A 16,968-nucleotide genomic window follows, 5' to 3' on the forward strand; every position below is an offset into this window, starting at 1 on the left:
CCGGTTTCTAGCCCCTGTTCTCATCAGTCTCCCCTCTGAAGATTTCCTAACTGACATTTAGGTAGTCCATCTATCTTGTTTCTTCAAGTAGGGTTGTCAGATGTGGCATTTGAGGTACCCTCTAGTGGTGCTGTCTAGGTGACCCTGAAAGTTAGTCATTAGTTCTATTTGTATAACGAGCTGTGTAGGGAACAAAGGAAGTTGTTGACTGGTGCCTGGATAGAGATATGAGGGGAAGAAAAGGCAAAAGAGGAGTTAGGAGAACTGAAGTTGGAACCCTTTGAGCAGACACATCACATACACCATGTCACGCAATTAGGCATGTGTTAAGACTGCGGCGGAGAACCAGGAGATGCCCGAGCTTCTCCCATGTCTTAATTAAAGTTTATTAGGATCTCTGGATGTGCTAGGACATCTATTCATTGGGTTCCTTCTCAGGGTAATTTTTCTTTTGACTTCCAAGGTTACATTAGTTTGAGAGTGCTAATTTACTTTCAGGAACTTTGGTAGAGTAGCTAGAATCACAGTAAGGTCCCTCAGATGGCATGAAGGGGAGAGGGTAGGGGTAGATTTAGTCATCATTTGAGTTTTAGGTTAAAACAGGCCATGTCTCTTAACTTCAGGTAGTATGTAGTGGAATTGAACCAAGGAGCTGATACCCTATATCTCTACAATGTTTTCCTTATCAAAAAGAGATTCATTAAAATAGTTTTTTTTCCTCCTGTAGTCCTCCTGTAGATTTAAGCCTCTGTCTACAGAGTGCAGTCCCTTTGGTTTTTAAAAAACATAACAATCATTTTAATTTTTTGTTTTACTTTCCTGTTGGGAATTTAAAACCATGTAATATATGTGGTCAAAATTAACATTTTTTTCTCTTTCTTTTTGTATGCCTGCCAGCCTTCCTTCCTTCCCTGTCAAAGTCATTTAAGGGTCTGATTTTCAGGACCCTCTTAGGCTTAGGAAGAACCCCTGGTTTCTCTAGCCTTTTTGTTTGTTTAACCAGTTATTTTATCTACAGAGATTATCATCTGCTATTTACTTTAATTTTTTTGTTTTGTTTTTAAGTGAGAAATCTTTTTTTTAGAAATTGATATTACATTTTTATTTTTAATTATTTAAAACAATTTTTAAATTTAAATATTTTTTTCCTTCTTTTTCTCTTTTTTTATTAAAAATTCTGCCTCCTCCCCGCCTCCCATTTCCATCCCTCTCCCCCCACTTCTCTCCCTCTCCCTCTCCAGTCCAAAGAGCAATAAGGGTTCCCTGTCCTGCAGGAAGTCCATGGTCCTCCCCCTCCATCCAGGTCTAGGAAACAGACTAAGCCCCTCCAAAGCCAGTACATGCCATAGCATCAAAACCCAGTGCCGTTGTCCTTGGCTTCTCAGCAGCCCTCATTGTATGCCATGTTCTGGGAGTCCGGTTTTATCCCATGTTTTTTCAGTCCCAGTCCAGCTGGCCTTGGTGAGCTCCCATTAGATCAGCCCCACCATCTTGGTGGGTGGGTGCACTCCTCACAGTCCTGACTTCCTTGCTCATGTTCTCCCTCCTTCTGCTCCTCCTTTGGACCTTGGGAGCTCAGTCCTGCGCTCCAGTGTGGGGCTCTGTCTCTATCTCCATCCATCGCCAGATGAAGGTTCTATGGTGATATGCAAGATATTTATCAGTATGGCTATAGGATCGGGCCATTTCCGGCTCCCTCTCCTCAGCTGCCCAAGGAACTAGCTGGGGATATCTCCCTGGACACCTGGGAACCCCTCTAGAGTCAAGACTCTTGCCAACCTTAAGATGGCTCCCTTAATTAAGATATATACTTCCCTGCTCCCATATCCACCCGTCCTATATCCCAACCATCTCATTCCCCCACGCTCTCCCCATCCTCCCCTTCACACTTTTTTCCCCCCATCTCCCCTTACCCCCATCCTACCCCACCCCCAAGTTCCCAATTTTTTCCCGGCAATCTTGTCTCCTTCCAATATCGAGGAGGATACTATATGTTTTTCTTTGGATTCACCTTCTTATTTAGCTTCTCTAGGATCACGAATTATAGTCTCGATGTCCTTTAGTTATGGCTAGAAACCAATTATGAGTGAGTACATCCCATGTTCAACTTTTTGGGTCTGGGTTGCCTCACTCAGAATAGTGTTTTCTATTTCCATCCATTTGTATGCAAAATTCAGGATGTCATTGTTTTTTACTGCTGAGTAGTACTCTAATATGTATATGTTCCATACTTTCTTCATCCATTCTTCAATTGAAGGGCACAGGTTGTTTCCAGGTTCTGGCTATTACAAATAATGCTGCTATGAACATAGTTGAACCCGCAACAGACAAAGGTCGGATCTCCAGAATATATAAAGAACTCAAGAAACTAGACTTTAAGATGCTAATTAACCCAATTAAAAAATGGGGTATTGAACTGAACAGAGAATTCTAAACAGAAGACGTTCAATTGGCCAAAAGACACTTAAGGACATGCTCAACCTCCTTAGCGATCAGGGAAATGCAAATCAAAACAACGTTGAGATACCATCTTATACCTGTCAGATTGGCTAAAATCAAAAACACCAATGATAGCCTTTGCTGGAGAGGCTGTGGAGTAAGGGGTATACTCATCCATTGCTGGTGGGAATGCAAACTTGTGCAACCACTTTGGAAAGCAGTGTGGTGGCTTCTCAGGAAATTTGGGATCAACCTACCCCAGGACCCAGCAATTCCACTCTTGGGAATATATCTAAGAGATGCCCTATCATATTAAGTGAGAAATCTTAAGGACATTGTTTTTTTTAGGTGGTTAAACTTAGCATCCTGTTCCTCTACTGCCCTCTAGGAGGTTCTTGCGGGTGGGAACATAAACTAGTGCAGTTGTCTCACATGAGCTCTAGTTCATCCTTCTCAGCCTGTGCCAGCTTGATTCTGAGTAGCTGCTGCCTGGCTGAGTGACTTTTTACATCTTAATGTTTTCTACCAACTTGTTTCTATCATTTTTAAGATTTATTTTTATGTGTCTGTGTCTGTGTGTGAGTGTGTGTGTGTGTGTGTGTGTGTGTGTGCATGCGCACACACACGCTCTTGCTTGTGCAAGTGCTTACAGAGGATGTTGGATTCTCTCTGGGGCTGGACTTACAGGTGGTTTTGAGTCTACGGACATGTGTCCTTGGAACTGAACTCTTGGCACTTTATATAAGCAGTGCTCACTATTAACCATGAAGCCATTAATCTAGCCTTGGCCATCCATTATCTTTCTTTTTTTTTTTTCTGAAACAGGAATTGGCAAACTCTCACATGTAGGCCACGTTTATTTTGTAATAAAGTTTTATTAGAATATAGACATACTCATTTGCTTATACATTGTCAACTGTTTCTTGCCCCCCTTTTTTTTAATTTATTTATTTTTAATTAAAAATTTCTACCTCTTCCCCTTTCCCTCCCCCTCCCCCATCCCCTTTTCTCTCCCTCTCCAGTCCAAAGAGCAGTCAAGGTTCCCTGCCTTGTGGGAAGTCCAAGGTCCTCCCCCTCCATCCAGGTCTAGGAAGGTGAGCATCCAAACAGACTTGGCTTCCACAAAGCCAGTACATGCAGTAGGATCAAAACCCAGTGCCATTGTCCTTGGCTTCTCAGTCAGCCCTCATTGACCAGCACATTCAGAGAGTCTGGTTTGATCACATGCTCCATCAGTCCCAGTCCAGCTGGCTTTGGTGTGTTCCTATTAGATCAGCCCCACCGTCACAGTGTGTGGGCGCACCCCTTGCGGTCCTGACTTCCTTGCTCATGTTTTTCCTCCTTCTGCTCCTCCTTTGGACCTTGGGAGCTCAGTCCAGTGCTCCAATGTGGGTCTCTGTCTCTAGCTTCATCCATCGCCAGATGAAGGTTGCTATGGTGATATGCAACCTTCAGTATGGCTATAGGATTGGGCCATTTTAGTAGCAAAATTAAGCAGATAAAAAAGAGAAGGGGAAGACCAGTGACACAGTACAGTTGCCATAGAGACTGTGTTGTATGCAGAGGTGAAATATCTGCCAATTGGTCCTTTGTGGCAAAGATTTACCAACCCATTCTGATATTTTAAGACTTTTGTTCTCTCCCATCCCCCATCACTGTGTGTGTATGTCTGTCTGTATTTCTTTTCTTTCTTCAAACCTACTTTCTTTCTCTTCTTACTCCCTTCTCTTCATAGACATGGGCTTAATTCATTGCAAAGGCTTTAATTTTATTAGATTTGAAGATATATGTAAGCCTCCACAAGAACCCAAACACCATGGGCCTGCTCTGCCCCTTGAATTGGAAAGACAAGAGTTTTCCCTGTTAGACACTGGAACACTCTGGTGGACTGCTGGTTCATGCTGCCTTTCACTTACAGCCTTTTGAGATGCGAGAGCTGGGACTCTGAGTGGTTCTTAGACTTTAGCACAAGGCCCAATGTGTTGTTGTATTTAAAGGGGTTTTGTTGAATTAATGCTTTTTTACATTTTCAGTATTGAAAAGAAGTTGTTTTCTTTTTATTGGCATACATTTAAAATTGCTTTTACCCACTTATGTGTCTTAAGATTATAAGAACAATGCTTCGTATTAGTAGAAATGAAGAGAAGCTGTTTACTATAGATGTGTGTGCACCCTGATTTTCTAATGAGTCACCTACGATTTTCTTTAAATGACTAGAGTAATAGTCTGTTTTTATAGTTTTCCTTCCTGGGGTCATGCTGCTTTACTTGTAAATGAATTGCGGTTTAGGAAATTGTGTGTTTGTACCTGAGCAGAGTCTGGCAGAGCCACCTCAGAATGTTCAAGGAGCAAATCTTTCAGGTATTTTTCAAATGTGACCTTTAGGGAAAGGTCTGGATATATGAAATGATTGCAAAGTTATTTTTAAACAAAAGAGTTGCAGATGGGCATAAGAAATAGATTGATTGATGGATTTTATTTTACTTTGATATATTTGCATTATTTCTTCCTCACCATTTATCTGATTCTTAGAACTTTATGTCGTAAAAGTTGAAGTAATGTTCTTTCGCTTTGAAGAAATGGCATCGATATCTAACCTTTTTTCTTCTACTTCAATTAATATGTGGGTTTTTTGATTTTTTTATCATGTCATCTTTAATAGTGCCAATTTAAGTTTATAGCTAGTTACAGGTTACATGGAGTTGAGCCAAGACCTGAGTTATTTTGAAATTCAACACATGGTCTGGCTTAACATTTTATATCTACAAAGGAAGTATAGATAAAGCATTTCTCATGGGTATACATATTTCTTGTTAGAAATGAAATATAACTAGAGACTTGGAGTTGTGTACTTTATAGTTAAAACTTTCTTTCCTTCACATAAATTGGTAAATGTTATTCGTTTCTTAATTTTGAGGGGAAACTCAATGTGATCGTATGTTTAGAAGAGAACGTAGAACTCTATCAAAGGAGAGAGTAAGAAGTATATATTATTGACCCTTTGAAGGTATTAAACTTCTGTGTATGTGACATGATAAATGTTCTTGGCTTTTGATATATGATTTCACAGAGCTAAAGTTAAAGGGCATTGTAATAAGGGGGGTACTAGTTAGTTCCCGGCTGCTTAGCGCCAAAATAATCAAAAAGAAACTGTATTAATTAAATCACAGCTTGTCCCATTAGCTCTAGCTTCTTACTGGCTAACTCTTTCACCTTAATTTAACCCATCACATTTAATCTGTGCATCACCATGAGATTTTGGCCTACCAGCAACGTTTCAGGTGTCTGTCTCTGGCAGAGGCTCCATGGCTTCTCCTTGACCACCAATCTTCCTCCCAGCATTCAGTTTACTTTTTCCCACCTACCTAAGTTCTTCCCTGCTATAGGTCCAAAGAGGTTTCTTTATTTATTAATGGTAATCATAGCATGCAGAGGGAAATCCCACATCAGGGCATGGCATTGCTTTCCTTGTAGTTTTCCCGTGCTCAGCTTTCTCACAGTTTCCTCACTTTTGCTGTGTGTATGGGATTTTCAAACAAACAAACCAAATGTTTTTCTCAAGTATGCTGTATATTACCTTATTGCAGTTAAATATTTTTGAAAAAATTATTTTTAAGTAAAAGCATCTAGAACAAGGCCTGTGTGTTTCCACAGTGTCATCTGCTCTGCAGAAGAGTGAAGGAGTTCCATCAGAATTCGTAGGGAAACATGGCAATAGGAGTGTTCAGAGTGCTGCCTTGTAGGACATTCCAGTAGGTTTTGGAACTGCTTCGATTCTTGCCAACTACTAGAAATACAACTCACATGACGAGAAATGCAGTATAGTATTTCACTATTTAAATTTTGATAAGACATTCTTACTGCCTTTCAAGAATTATATAGTAACAGAATTTAATTTTGTCCTAATTAATCTTTGGGTTCTCTTTTCTTTTCAGGGAAGTACATGCAGATGATGAACATTCTTAAGCCAATCGCCTTTGATGTTATCCATTTTATGTCCCAGCTATTTGATTATTACTTGTATGCAATATATACCTTTTTTGGTCGGAATGATTCAGTAAGTCAACTTTTGAAGGGAAAAAATTTCTTTTCAAATATATTTATTTCCTCAAATGTGAGGTTTTTTTATTCTGTATATATACTTAATTTGTGTGTATGTCTCTCTCTCTCTCTGTGTGTGTGTGTGTGTGTGTGTGTGTGTGTGTAAGATTTTATATTCTGTAAAACTGGGTAAAACTATTGAGAATTTTTCATCAGATATAGAATTGTTGTGAGATGTCTGTCTGTGCGGTTTATACATTAATTTTAAGCTTTGATATGATAATTGCATATTGTTCACATCTTTGATGGATAAAGAGAAACAGCCTTTTCTAACCTTGATATATTTTGGCAATGAAAATATTCAGGTTTCTTTATTTAAACCTGGATTTATGTACAATTATTGGATAATAATTGAAACAACTTTTTAATATTGGCTCATAACCTTAGCACAGATATTCACTAAGTAATTATTTTCCTAACTGGTACATGTGCCTTCCTCAGCATTATGTCTCCTATACTTACCATACTAATTAGGGATAGGGCAGTGGTGAAAAAAGCTCAGTTCATGACATGGAACAACTAGAATTCCTATGCTTCCCTTGTAGGGGGAAAAAAGACATAGCTTATTTAGAAATTATCAACTTATAGAATTATATTTATTATATGACCCAGGAATTTTACTTTGAGATATTTACCCAAGAAAATGAAAATTAATGTAATGGTCAAAGACTGGAAAGCTCATAGTAGTGTTATATAACAACCCAAACTGGTATTCAGATGTTTAGATAGAGATTGTGTTATGTTTATACTCTCAGAACTAAACAACACAAATACCAACAGTCTCACACCACAGATGAGTCATAAAGGCATACTAAGTTTTAAAATGTCTACAAAAATAAAATTCACTGTGATTCTTTTAAGGAAAACCCAAACCTGTAGTGATACATGGAGGTCAGGGGTCAAGGGTGGGAGGAGATAGGTACGCAACGTGTGCTGGCGTTTTCAAGGGGAGAGAACTCAGTATTGGATGTCACACACTTTCATTGATTGATATATAGTTTCATGTACATTTTAAAAGGGGAGAGATGAATTAATGAAGTGTATAAAGCCTGAATAAGTAAATCAACTCGCACAGTGTGTCATGCATCTGCTTTAGTTTGAGCCTTTTTAATTCTTGTAGTTTGGGTGGGAGGAAGTAAGAATAAAAATGTGTGTATGTTTGTATATGCTTACATAATCACACACTCATATCTATGCCTGTGTCAATGACATTGTATTTCATCGTTTACTACTAACATTTCAGTTTCTTGGGTCACAGAGGATGGTTTAATTTTTTTTCAAGTACCTGTATGTGTTTATTATCTTTAATTTAATCTAATGTCGTCAATGGAGTTATTATACAAGTGACTGACTAACTTCATGTCTCCACATGTAAGCTCTCTCACTAGTGGACTGTGGGATGGCATCTGTGAATGTTTGACTTCTTTGTGATGAACAGAATTCAGTGCTGTGAAATGTTTGGTAGACCTAAGAGAAGATTTTATTCCAAGTCATAATAGACTTTCTTTAATTCATGTATGAAAAAATTAGCAATACTTTGTTTTGCTTCTCTGTTAACACAAAAGAAAATGTGTACCAAAGTGAACCTTCTTTCAGAAACAAAATCTTAACTTTTGTTGCTAAGAATATTAACTTGTAAGAAAGAAGTTCTGCTGCACCATTTTTTCCTGATAATTCACAGGGTTATTAGATGTGACTGTGACCTTCAAGGCCATGGAGACTTTATTTTTTTTGGGGGGGGGTGGGCTAAGATACGACTTTTTTTTTTAAGTGTGTTGGCATTTTAAAATTTTAAATTCTGGAAACCCGCAGAATCTAAGTATCTGAGCTGATAAGCTCCACACTACTTTTCAGTCTTCTACAACAGTCCTGCAGAGCTGCATAATGTGGTTTTCTTTATTTTCAGCTGGAGTCCACAGGACTTGGCCTCAGTAGTAGCCGACTAAGAACAACGCTAAACAGAATACAAGAAAGCCTTATTGACCTGGTAAGTAATGAGCTGGAATTAATTCACTGTAGTTTGTGAAACAGATAGGCATACATCGACTGTAATAATATGCATCTGTATACCCGTGAAGTGTCTGAGTCCTTTAGTGTTAAGGTTTTTAGTCTCACAGAAAGTAGGAATCTGTTGCTAATAGATTAATCTCTGATTGGGTAAAGACCGAAGATCTGTGTTGAGGGAATGTCGGACTTCACTTTATAGTCTCCTTGACATTCAAGAGCAAAGTTTGGGTGTGATTTGCTTTGTAGCAGGAGCTACTGGCTCTTGACTGGTCTGTTAGATGGTGAACTGAATGGTTTAAGGTTATATATTAATATAAAGGTGATTCTCGGTGGTTTTTAGGCTATCATAAACATTGAAAACTAGAAAGGAACTTTTTTCTTCTGATTGAAGTCACTGTGGTGAGAAACTGCTTGCCAAGACTTCTGTCTGCTTCTACATCGACCCAGTCACCTCTTAACAAGTGTCCACGTTCCTGGTTTTTTTTTCATGCTATATACATCGCATGCATACTATTGTTATGGAGATTTTTATAAATCAACAGTAATATATCTTTTAAGAAACAATAACTGAGTATGGGGTGGTGACGCATGTCTATGATCCCAGCCCTTGGAAGCTGAGTGAGGGCTATTGAGAACTCGAGACTCTGTCTTGGAAAGTATTTAGGTGTGTACATAATGAAATAGTAAAACAATGGAAAAAGAAAAACTAAAATGTTATATTGCCTAACATTGTTATTGTATTATGATTTTGTCTGTATACAAAAGGAGCAATTCTTATCTCTTGTTCTCAAATCGTATATTTTGTTGTTGTGGAGAGGCACGTAGACACATGTGTTCTATAATGTATAATATCATGCCAGGCTCTGATGAGTGCGGTGATGAAATGGAATGGGGAGGCTAAGAGAGTGCTTTGAGCAGTGATGGAGTCTCTGATGACCGCTGCTGCAGTAGAAGAGATAACTAGTGTCTACTTTTTTGGGATAATTTGGTCCCACACATCTATATCTTGAAGTATTTGTAGGTCATTGATTACAGGATCCCATATATACCACCTGCATTCATATCCCTTATGTAAAAATAGCATTATATTTGTATATAACCCACACATAGCTATGTACTGTATATCATGATTATATTACATATATACCTAGCACAATCTAAATGTTTTATAAATGGTAGTATGTGTGTCCTTTAGAAATAATGACATTCAGTACAGGTGTGTGTTCTACCCCTCAAGTATTTCTGAACTGTGATTAGCTGAACGCATAGGCACAGACCTGTAGATATGGAGGGCTGACAGCATAGCTGTAGTATTGCACTTACCTGGACTTCTGGAAGCGTGCATAGACTATCCCAGGGTCTTTGTATCCTGGTTTAAGCTTGACTTCTTTAGGTTTTGCTGTTTATTAATCTTTAATCTTTATTTTTAGATAATGGCTCCTTTTTTACTTAGCATTTATTTCCTTCCTTCCTTCTAACCTGCTTGCCTTTGTTTTTGAAAATTTATTAGCTTTTGCCTACTTTGATACTTTTCCATGTTTCATTATGCATTCTCTTTGTCTTAGAATAGTGGCTATCAAATCTTATTCTGTGTAGATCTTAGGACTCAACTAAAGTTTTTCTTTTTTCTGATAGAATGTCTCAAAATCAGTGGTGGTTTGAACTTCACCATTAAAATTATTCTGGCATTTTTCTATCACTTCTGCTTGTTACTAGACTATGATTGCCAAACTATAGTTTGGATTTGACCCTTAAAGCATGGCTTTATGCTTCAGGCTTTGCCATAAGGTGTGTTATGGGATCACACAAAAAGCAAATAATGGTCCCAAGCTACTCAGCTTCCTGACACTAAATTGCTTGTGACATTTGCCTAACTCTTGTGGTGATGAAGGGGTGAATTTGTGTCCCCGAGTGGTGAAATTGTCAAATTCACAGTCTTATTTCAAAACCACTATGCTTTCCTTTCTTCCTTCCTATTTTTTGTGCACATTTCTTTCTAAACTTGTGTTATGTTATCTTTGGTTGCACCTTATTCTGCTGCTATTTCTGTCGGCCATTGTGGCTCCTTAGGTACTGGATAGCTTCTGTGGCAATGGTCTGGGTTTTCAGGCCATAGCCTGACAGAAATTCTGTTCCCACAGGCACTGGCTCTGTCACTGATGCTAAAGGTAGTTTTAACTAACCTCTATCTTTCTATTTATACGTAAGAGTTGAGATCCATAGGCTGGGGTGAAAACGTGCTAGCTCAGAGAGGCTGAGTAACAAGTAGCTAACCTCCTCTCCTTGCTGATGTCTCCTGAAAGGGCCATTCTGCTCTGGGGGAAAAAAAAGAACCCACAGGAAAAGAGCCGGGCCGTGTGGTGTCTTTAATCCCAGCCTTTGGCAGGCAGATGCAGGGCCAGCTTGGTCTACAAATTCCAGGATAGCTAGGACTGTTAGAGAAACCCTGTCTCGAGAAACAAACGACAATCAAACACACATACACAAACAAAAAACAGAAAAGGCTGTACCACTCGAAGACCCTCCCTACTCCTTCTGGTGTGTTTCTCTCTCTTCCAGATGCCCTCTGGTGCTCTATGATTACTTTCTGTCAAGCAGTTGCTAACTCAGCCTCCTAACATAAGGTTAATTTTATTTAATTAATGCAAATGCCAGCTCAGCGTTCACAATGTGACTGATCTCCCAACAAACATGTCTCAACTTTAAGTGTTAGCCTTACCATCTCTTAGCAGCAGACTGACTCTAGGGTATGGAAACCGCCAAACCACCGTTCGTTCTTCAGCTGCTAAGGACTGCTTGAGAGTGCTCTGTTCAGTTCCCACTCGGTAGAGCGCTCACTAGGATACAAGCAAAGTTTTCAAGACAGTTTACATTTATTTCTGAGTGTTTTTTTCTCTCCCTGTTAGTGTTTATATATCTTTGTACTGATCAGCATTGATTTAATATTTTAGAAAATCTGGTTTGCACTTTACTATACCTCAATCTAAGATTGTTTTAAGTTAGCATATAAACTTTAATTCACTTCCATAGTGACAGTAAAAACAATGGAGTCACTACATTGTTTGGATAGGCAAATAATAAATAGCTTGATCAGTGTGAAACTAAGTAGAAATACTTTTTATTACATTACTCCTACTTGTCAGGTAAAACCTGTGACTTTTAGTTTTATTTCTCTATACGTATCTTCTGATTTTCACTTTTAACTTACAAATGGCAAATCGAACCATTTGATCCTTAAAAATGCTTCCTGAAATAATTTATCATACAAATTCAGTTTAAATTTTAGAAAATGTGTTTTTCACATCAAGGGAAAGTCCTGGTGGAGGGAAAGTACATGAAGCAGCAGGTGCTGTTGATGTCCTGCCAGAAATAAGTCTTTAATCTTCTGTTTAGTGACTTAGTCACTGTGCTATTGCTGTTAAGAGACACCATTTCCAAGATAACTCTTAACAATAGAAAGCATTTAATTGGGAGTTCCTCACAGTTATAGAAGTTTAGTCCATTATCATCATGGTAGGGAGCATGGTGTCAGGGAGCATGGCAGCAGGCAGGCATAGTGCTGAAGAAACAGCTGAGAGCTACACCTGACCCACAAGTCAGGGAGGACATGCAGAGAGACAGAGAGTCAGAGAGACAGACACTGGCATAGACTTTTGAAAACCGAGTCCCCCCACCCCTTGTAACACACTTCCTCCAACAAGGCCATACCTCCTAATCCTTCCAATCCTAGCAAAGAATTCCACTCCCTGGCATTCACATATGAGCATATGAGAGCTGTTCTTATGTAAACCACCACAGCAATGATAACTGAATTGCTTACAACTTTTGGTCAACTTTCAGTGTTTGTTTGTTTGAGACAGGGTCTTGCTGTTAGCCCAGGCTAGTCCCAGACTAGTGATCTCCTGCTTCAGCCTCTTAAATCTGAGATTACAGGTGTGCACTATGACATGCAGCTTGAACATTATTTTAAGGATTAAAAACATTATTTTCAACTTGCCCAGAAAATCTATTCATTTAAGTTCTTTTTATAGTAGTAGGGTAACGGCAGCATAAATAAATAAATAAATAAATAAATAAATAAATAAATAAATAAATAAATAAATAAATAAATGGATAAATGGATAAATGAATGAATAAATAAATGAATAAATAAAATAAGATTCTGCTTCTGTGCTCCTGTGCTCATGGGGCCCCAGTGCATGGCAAACACTCCATTCATTTGTATCAGCCTGTCATGTTTTGGAACCGGTGAGTGCAGTTAAGTATAATTTCTTATATGTAAACTCAGTATAAACAGATAATTTCCAGAAAACTTGATGCTTAATACATCAGCGTTAACAGGAGCAAAGGAAAACGCTTGCATAAAACCCTCTCAGGCAGCAATTCCAGTGCTCTTTGAATATATCTGTGGCAGCTTTGTAACTGAAGGGTGATGTCGTTGGGTTTTCTTTTAGTCTAGCCCACGCTGGAATGCCAAATCGTTATGTGATGTTTTACTCTTTTTACTTCTTTAGAGACCCACCACCAAGCTCCCAAATAAATCACACACAGTCTTATTTTTTCTTATAAATGCCCAGCCTTAGCTTGGCTTGTTTTTAGCCAGCTTTCCTTAACTTAAATTATCCCATCTACCTTTTGCCTCTGAGCTTTTACCTCTTCTTCTGTGTCTTACTTTCCATTCTTACTCCGTGGCTGGCTTCGTGGCTAAGCGGCTGACCCCTTGCATTCTCTTCTCCTTGTTTAAACCTCTTGCTCTTCTCTCCTAATAGATTTCTCTTTTTATTTATCCTCTCTGCCTGCCAGCCTCGCCCATCCTTTCTCTTGCCTCACTATTGGCTGTTCAGGTCTTTTTAGCCCATCAGACAGGCAAAGAATTGCACCTTCACAGAGTTAAACAAATGCAACGTAATCAAAAGCAACACATTTTTGCATCATTAAACAAATGTGACCCACTTTAAATACTCCACAACAGATGACAGCAACACATTTGTGTTGAAGAGACCAAGGAAGCAGTTAGGCAAGCATTTTAGTCTGTTGTAAAAGGAGCAGCGGGCTGCTTTTCGTCCTGCCCTGCCACCCGGCTAGCTTTACCCGAAATAATTACGCGGAAACTGTATTCATTTAAACACTGCCTGGTCCATTAGTTCTAAACTCTTTCTGGCTAACTCTCACATCTTAATCTAACCCATTTCTAATAATCTGTATTGCCACTTGACTGTGGCTTACCAGCATGAGTCTAACCAGCGTTGGTCTCAGAGAGGAGAGCCATGGTATCTGCCTGACTCTGCTTCTTTCTCCCAGCATTCTGTTCGGTCTACCCCGCCTATCTAAGCTGCTGTCCTATCAAAAGGCCAAGGCAGTTTCTTTATTTGACCAGTGAAAGTAACACATAGACAGAAGATCCTCCTACTCCATTAGCCAATTGCTCATTTATACAACATATGTTCTATTAAACTATTTTGAATTTCTCTTCTAGGAGCTTTTTCAAGATGTAATAGATGCATGCTATTGCCAAGTCATTGCTAGAAAAGGTACTATAAGCCAGACAAAGGTTATGACTAATTAATACCAGTAACATTGGTGGGTATTATTTGTGAGCCGGGGAGTTCTTTTTAATGCAATTGTAATGTTACTCCCTTGACATCCCCTCAAAAATGGTAAATGAAATTATCTATCTTTGGCCTTGAATGTCATGACTATCTAAGTGACTGGTGTGAGGTCAGTATTCTCAGTGGCAGTTTTTCATGGTTGTCTCCTAAAGCCTGTCTACCCAGATGTAATTCTGTTCAACATTTGGAGTGTTAAGAATCCAGGATGGCCAGCTTCTGGTCTCCAGCTACTCCAGGTTGCCAGTCAAGCACTCCCCAGCTAAGATCTCAAGGCACTTACCCCTCTAGGTTATACTGTGCAGTGTATTGTATTTCTGTGATGTTCAGGAATGTGTGTAACTTGTACACTGCTCACTCTTTTCCTGGCACCTGAGTGCTGGTGAAGATCAGTTAGTAACTGGAAGACTGCTAGTGGTCATGGTATCAGGTGACAGTGAAAAGAACTTGAAACTTGAGTGTTTTCCTGAGCACAGATGAACTGTGTCAGTGCTTAGGCTCCAGCACTGTTGGTCTGTTTCAGTGTCTGTCTCCTGGACAGGGCCGAGGAGTGCAGCATGTCTGTTGGCATCTCTTACCTAGGTCCACACTGACCACCCTTGTTCTCCTAACAGTCTGAACCAGATGTGTACAGTGCTGTTAGTTTGCTGTAGGTTTATAACTGCATTCTAGTACTGCCTTCTTGAGATTATGCAAAGATTACTTTGATTAAGTCTTGATTGTGAAGTGATTAATGCATCACAGTGTTATCTTTGGTTCTTTTTGTTTGTTTGTTTTTGGTTTTTTTGAGACAGGGTTTCTCTGTAGCTGTGGTGCCTGTCCTAGAACTAGCTCTTGTAGACCAGCCTGGCCTCAAACTCACAGAGATCCACCTGCCTCTACCTCCCAATTGCTGGGATTAAAGGTGTGCAGCACCACCACCACCCAGCGTTATCTTTGGTTCTTAAGGATCAGTCCCTCACCTTCCAGATTTTAAGAGATATTTCTGTGTGAAGCAACTGTTAATGAAGATTCCCTGCCTTGACTCACTTTAGGCCATGTGCATATGGTGCCATGCATCATTGGGTAATCTGTGAAATCATTTAAATTTAGTATAAAAAGGGGACCAAACCGGACTCTCTGAATGTGGCTGATGGTGGAGGAGGACTGAGAAACCAAGGACAATGGCGATGAGCATGAACTCTACAGCATGGACGGGCTCACTGTGAGCCTTGTCAGTTTGGTTGCTCACCTTCCTGGACTTAGGGGGAGCTGGGAGGACCTTGGACTTAACATAGTGAAGGGAACCCTGATGGCTCTTTGGCTTGGAGAGGGGCGGAGTGGGGGTATGGGTGGGAGGGAGGGAAGGGAAGGGGGAGGAGGAGGGGAGGAGATGGAAATTTTTAATAAAAAAAATGAGAAAGAAAAAAAAAGGGCAATTCCAATAGTTGCAAAGCATAAGAAAAAGAAAGAAGGGCTGAAGCTAAGTATGTATCCGATGCATGCTGAGTGTGCTCTCTGTGGCGCCATTGTTAGAGCCGTGTTTTAGTACCGCTTGCTGAGACTGCTGTTTCAGGTGTTGTGTGTGTATTGCCTTTCTAGGAGGTTTCAACTGATCCTAGTGCCACGCTCACAGCAGCAGAAGAAAGAAAGGAGAAGGTACCCAGCCCACACCTCAATCAACTAGTGATTTTGACATCTGGGGATACATTATATGGGTTGGCAGAGAGAGTGGTAGCCACAGAATCCTTGTAAGTTGTTGAAAGCAGTTGCTTTGCCATAACTATTTAAGGAAAATTATAAAAAGTAAGCCTTGTATAATTATACTTATTGCTATTAATACTTCTACTCCTAAACCACTTAACTACTTAAGCATTGCTGTGAAATATATGTTAGCATAAACTACTAATAGATTATTTTAATTGCATGGTTGTGTGTGTGTGTGTGTTTGTGTATTTATGTTCATGTGTATGGAAGGTTTAATGTTTGTGCAAGTATATGTCTTCGTACATATGAGAGCCAGATAATTATCTGGGGTATTACTCTTCTGATGCTGCTGGTTTTGACACAGGGTTTCTCAGCATCAAGATTGCCGAACATGGTAGATCAGGAGAAGAGTGAGCCCCAGGGATCCACCTGCCTCTGCCTCTCCAACTGAGATTACAGTGCACCATCACCCCTATTCCTTCATGGTTCGCTTTAATTATCTAAATGAATGTAATTAAATATGTTACATTTTGATAGTTAACAAATGATCTTGTTAAGTCAAACTTTAAATAGTCAATGTTATATTTCTATTTCTCCCTTGGCCAAAGAATCTATGGTATCTATAGTTCATTGTTAAAATAGAATTCACTTTTGGCATCAGCAAGAATGCCTCTTGATCTTTCTAAACCCCCAAGTTAATTCAGTTAAAGCATATAACTTGTTCTATAAGGTGCAGCCCAGTAAAAGGTAAATATTCTCTTGTACATGACAGAAATCGAAGGAGAGCGATATTCAGTGTTAGTGTATCTACAGGCAACAATCCAGGTGTACTTACCACCTGTCACCCCTGTACCCAGATTAGATGTGTCTGCCTGTATTGAGCCTGTGTGCTGTGTGTTAGGAATGTTTGGTTATTTAAGACAAGCATCCCTTTTAAATCTCTTGACTTTGAGTCTTTTCTATATTTATTGAGTGGAATCTTTAAAAAGAAATACTCTAAAAGACAAGTCATGAACTGGAGAGTCGGCCCAGTGATTGTTACTTTTGCAGAGGACCCAGCTTTAATTCCCAGCATTAAACTCCAACATCCCACCCGGTGGCTCAAAATCATCCATAACCCCAGTCCCAA

General features: G+C 39.4%; 1 protein-coding gene across 1 annotated transcript in view; it reads left to right on the forward strand.

Moving 5' to 3' along the window:
* The window catches only part of Vps50 (VPS50 subunit of EARP/GARPII complex), a 132,679-nt gene that overhangs the window by 98,979 nt on the left and 16,732 nt on the right, over nucleotides 1-16,968 (forward strand). Inside the window, exons 21-23 of the mRNA XM_038320371.1 lie at nucleotides 6,375-6,496; nucleotides 8,447-8,527; nucleotides 15,735-15,883. Of these exons, the coding sequence (XP_038176299.1) occupies nucleotides 6,375-6,496; nucleotides 8,447-8,527; nucleotides 15,735-15,883 (352 nt within the window). The remainder of the gene's footprint in view (nucleotides 1-6,374; nucleotides 6,497-8,446; nucleotides 8,528-15,734; nucleotides 15,884-16,968) is intronic.

This window comes from Arvicola amphibius, chromosome 2 (assembly GCF_903992535.2).
Source record: "Arvicola amphibius chromosome 2, mArvAmp1.2, whole genome shotgun sequence".
In the NCBI taxonomy this organism is placed as follows: domain Eukaryota; kingdom Metazoa; phylum Chordata; class Mammalia; order Rodentia; family Cricetidae; genus Arvicola; species Arvicola amphibius.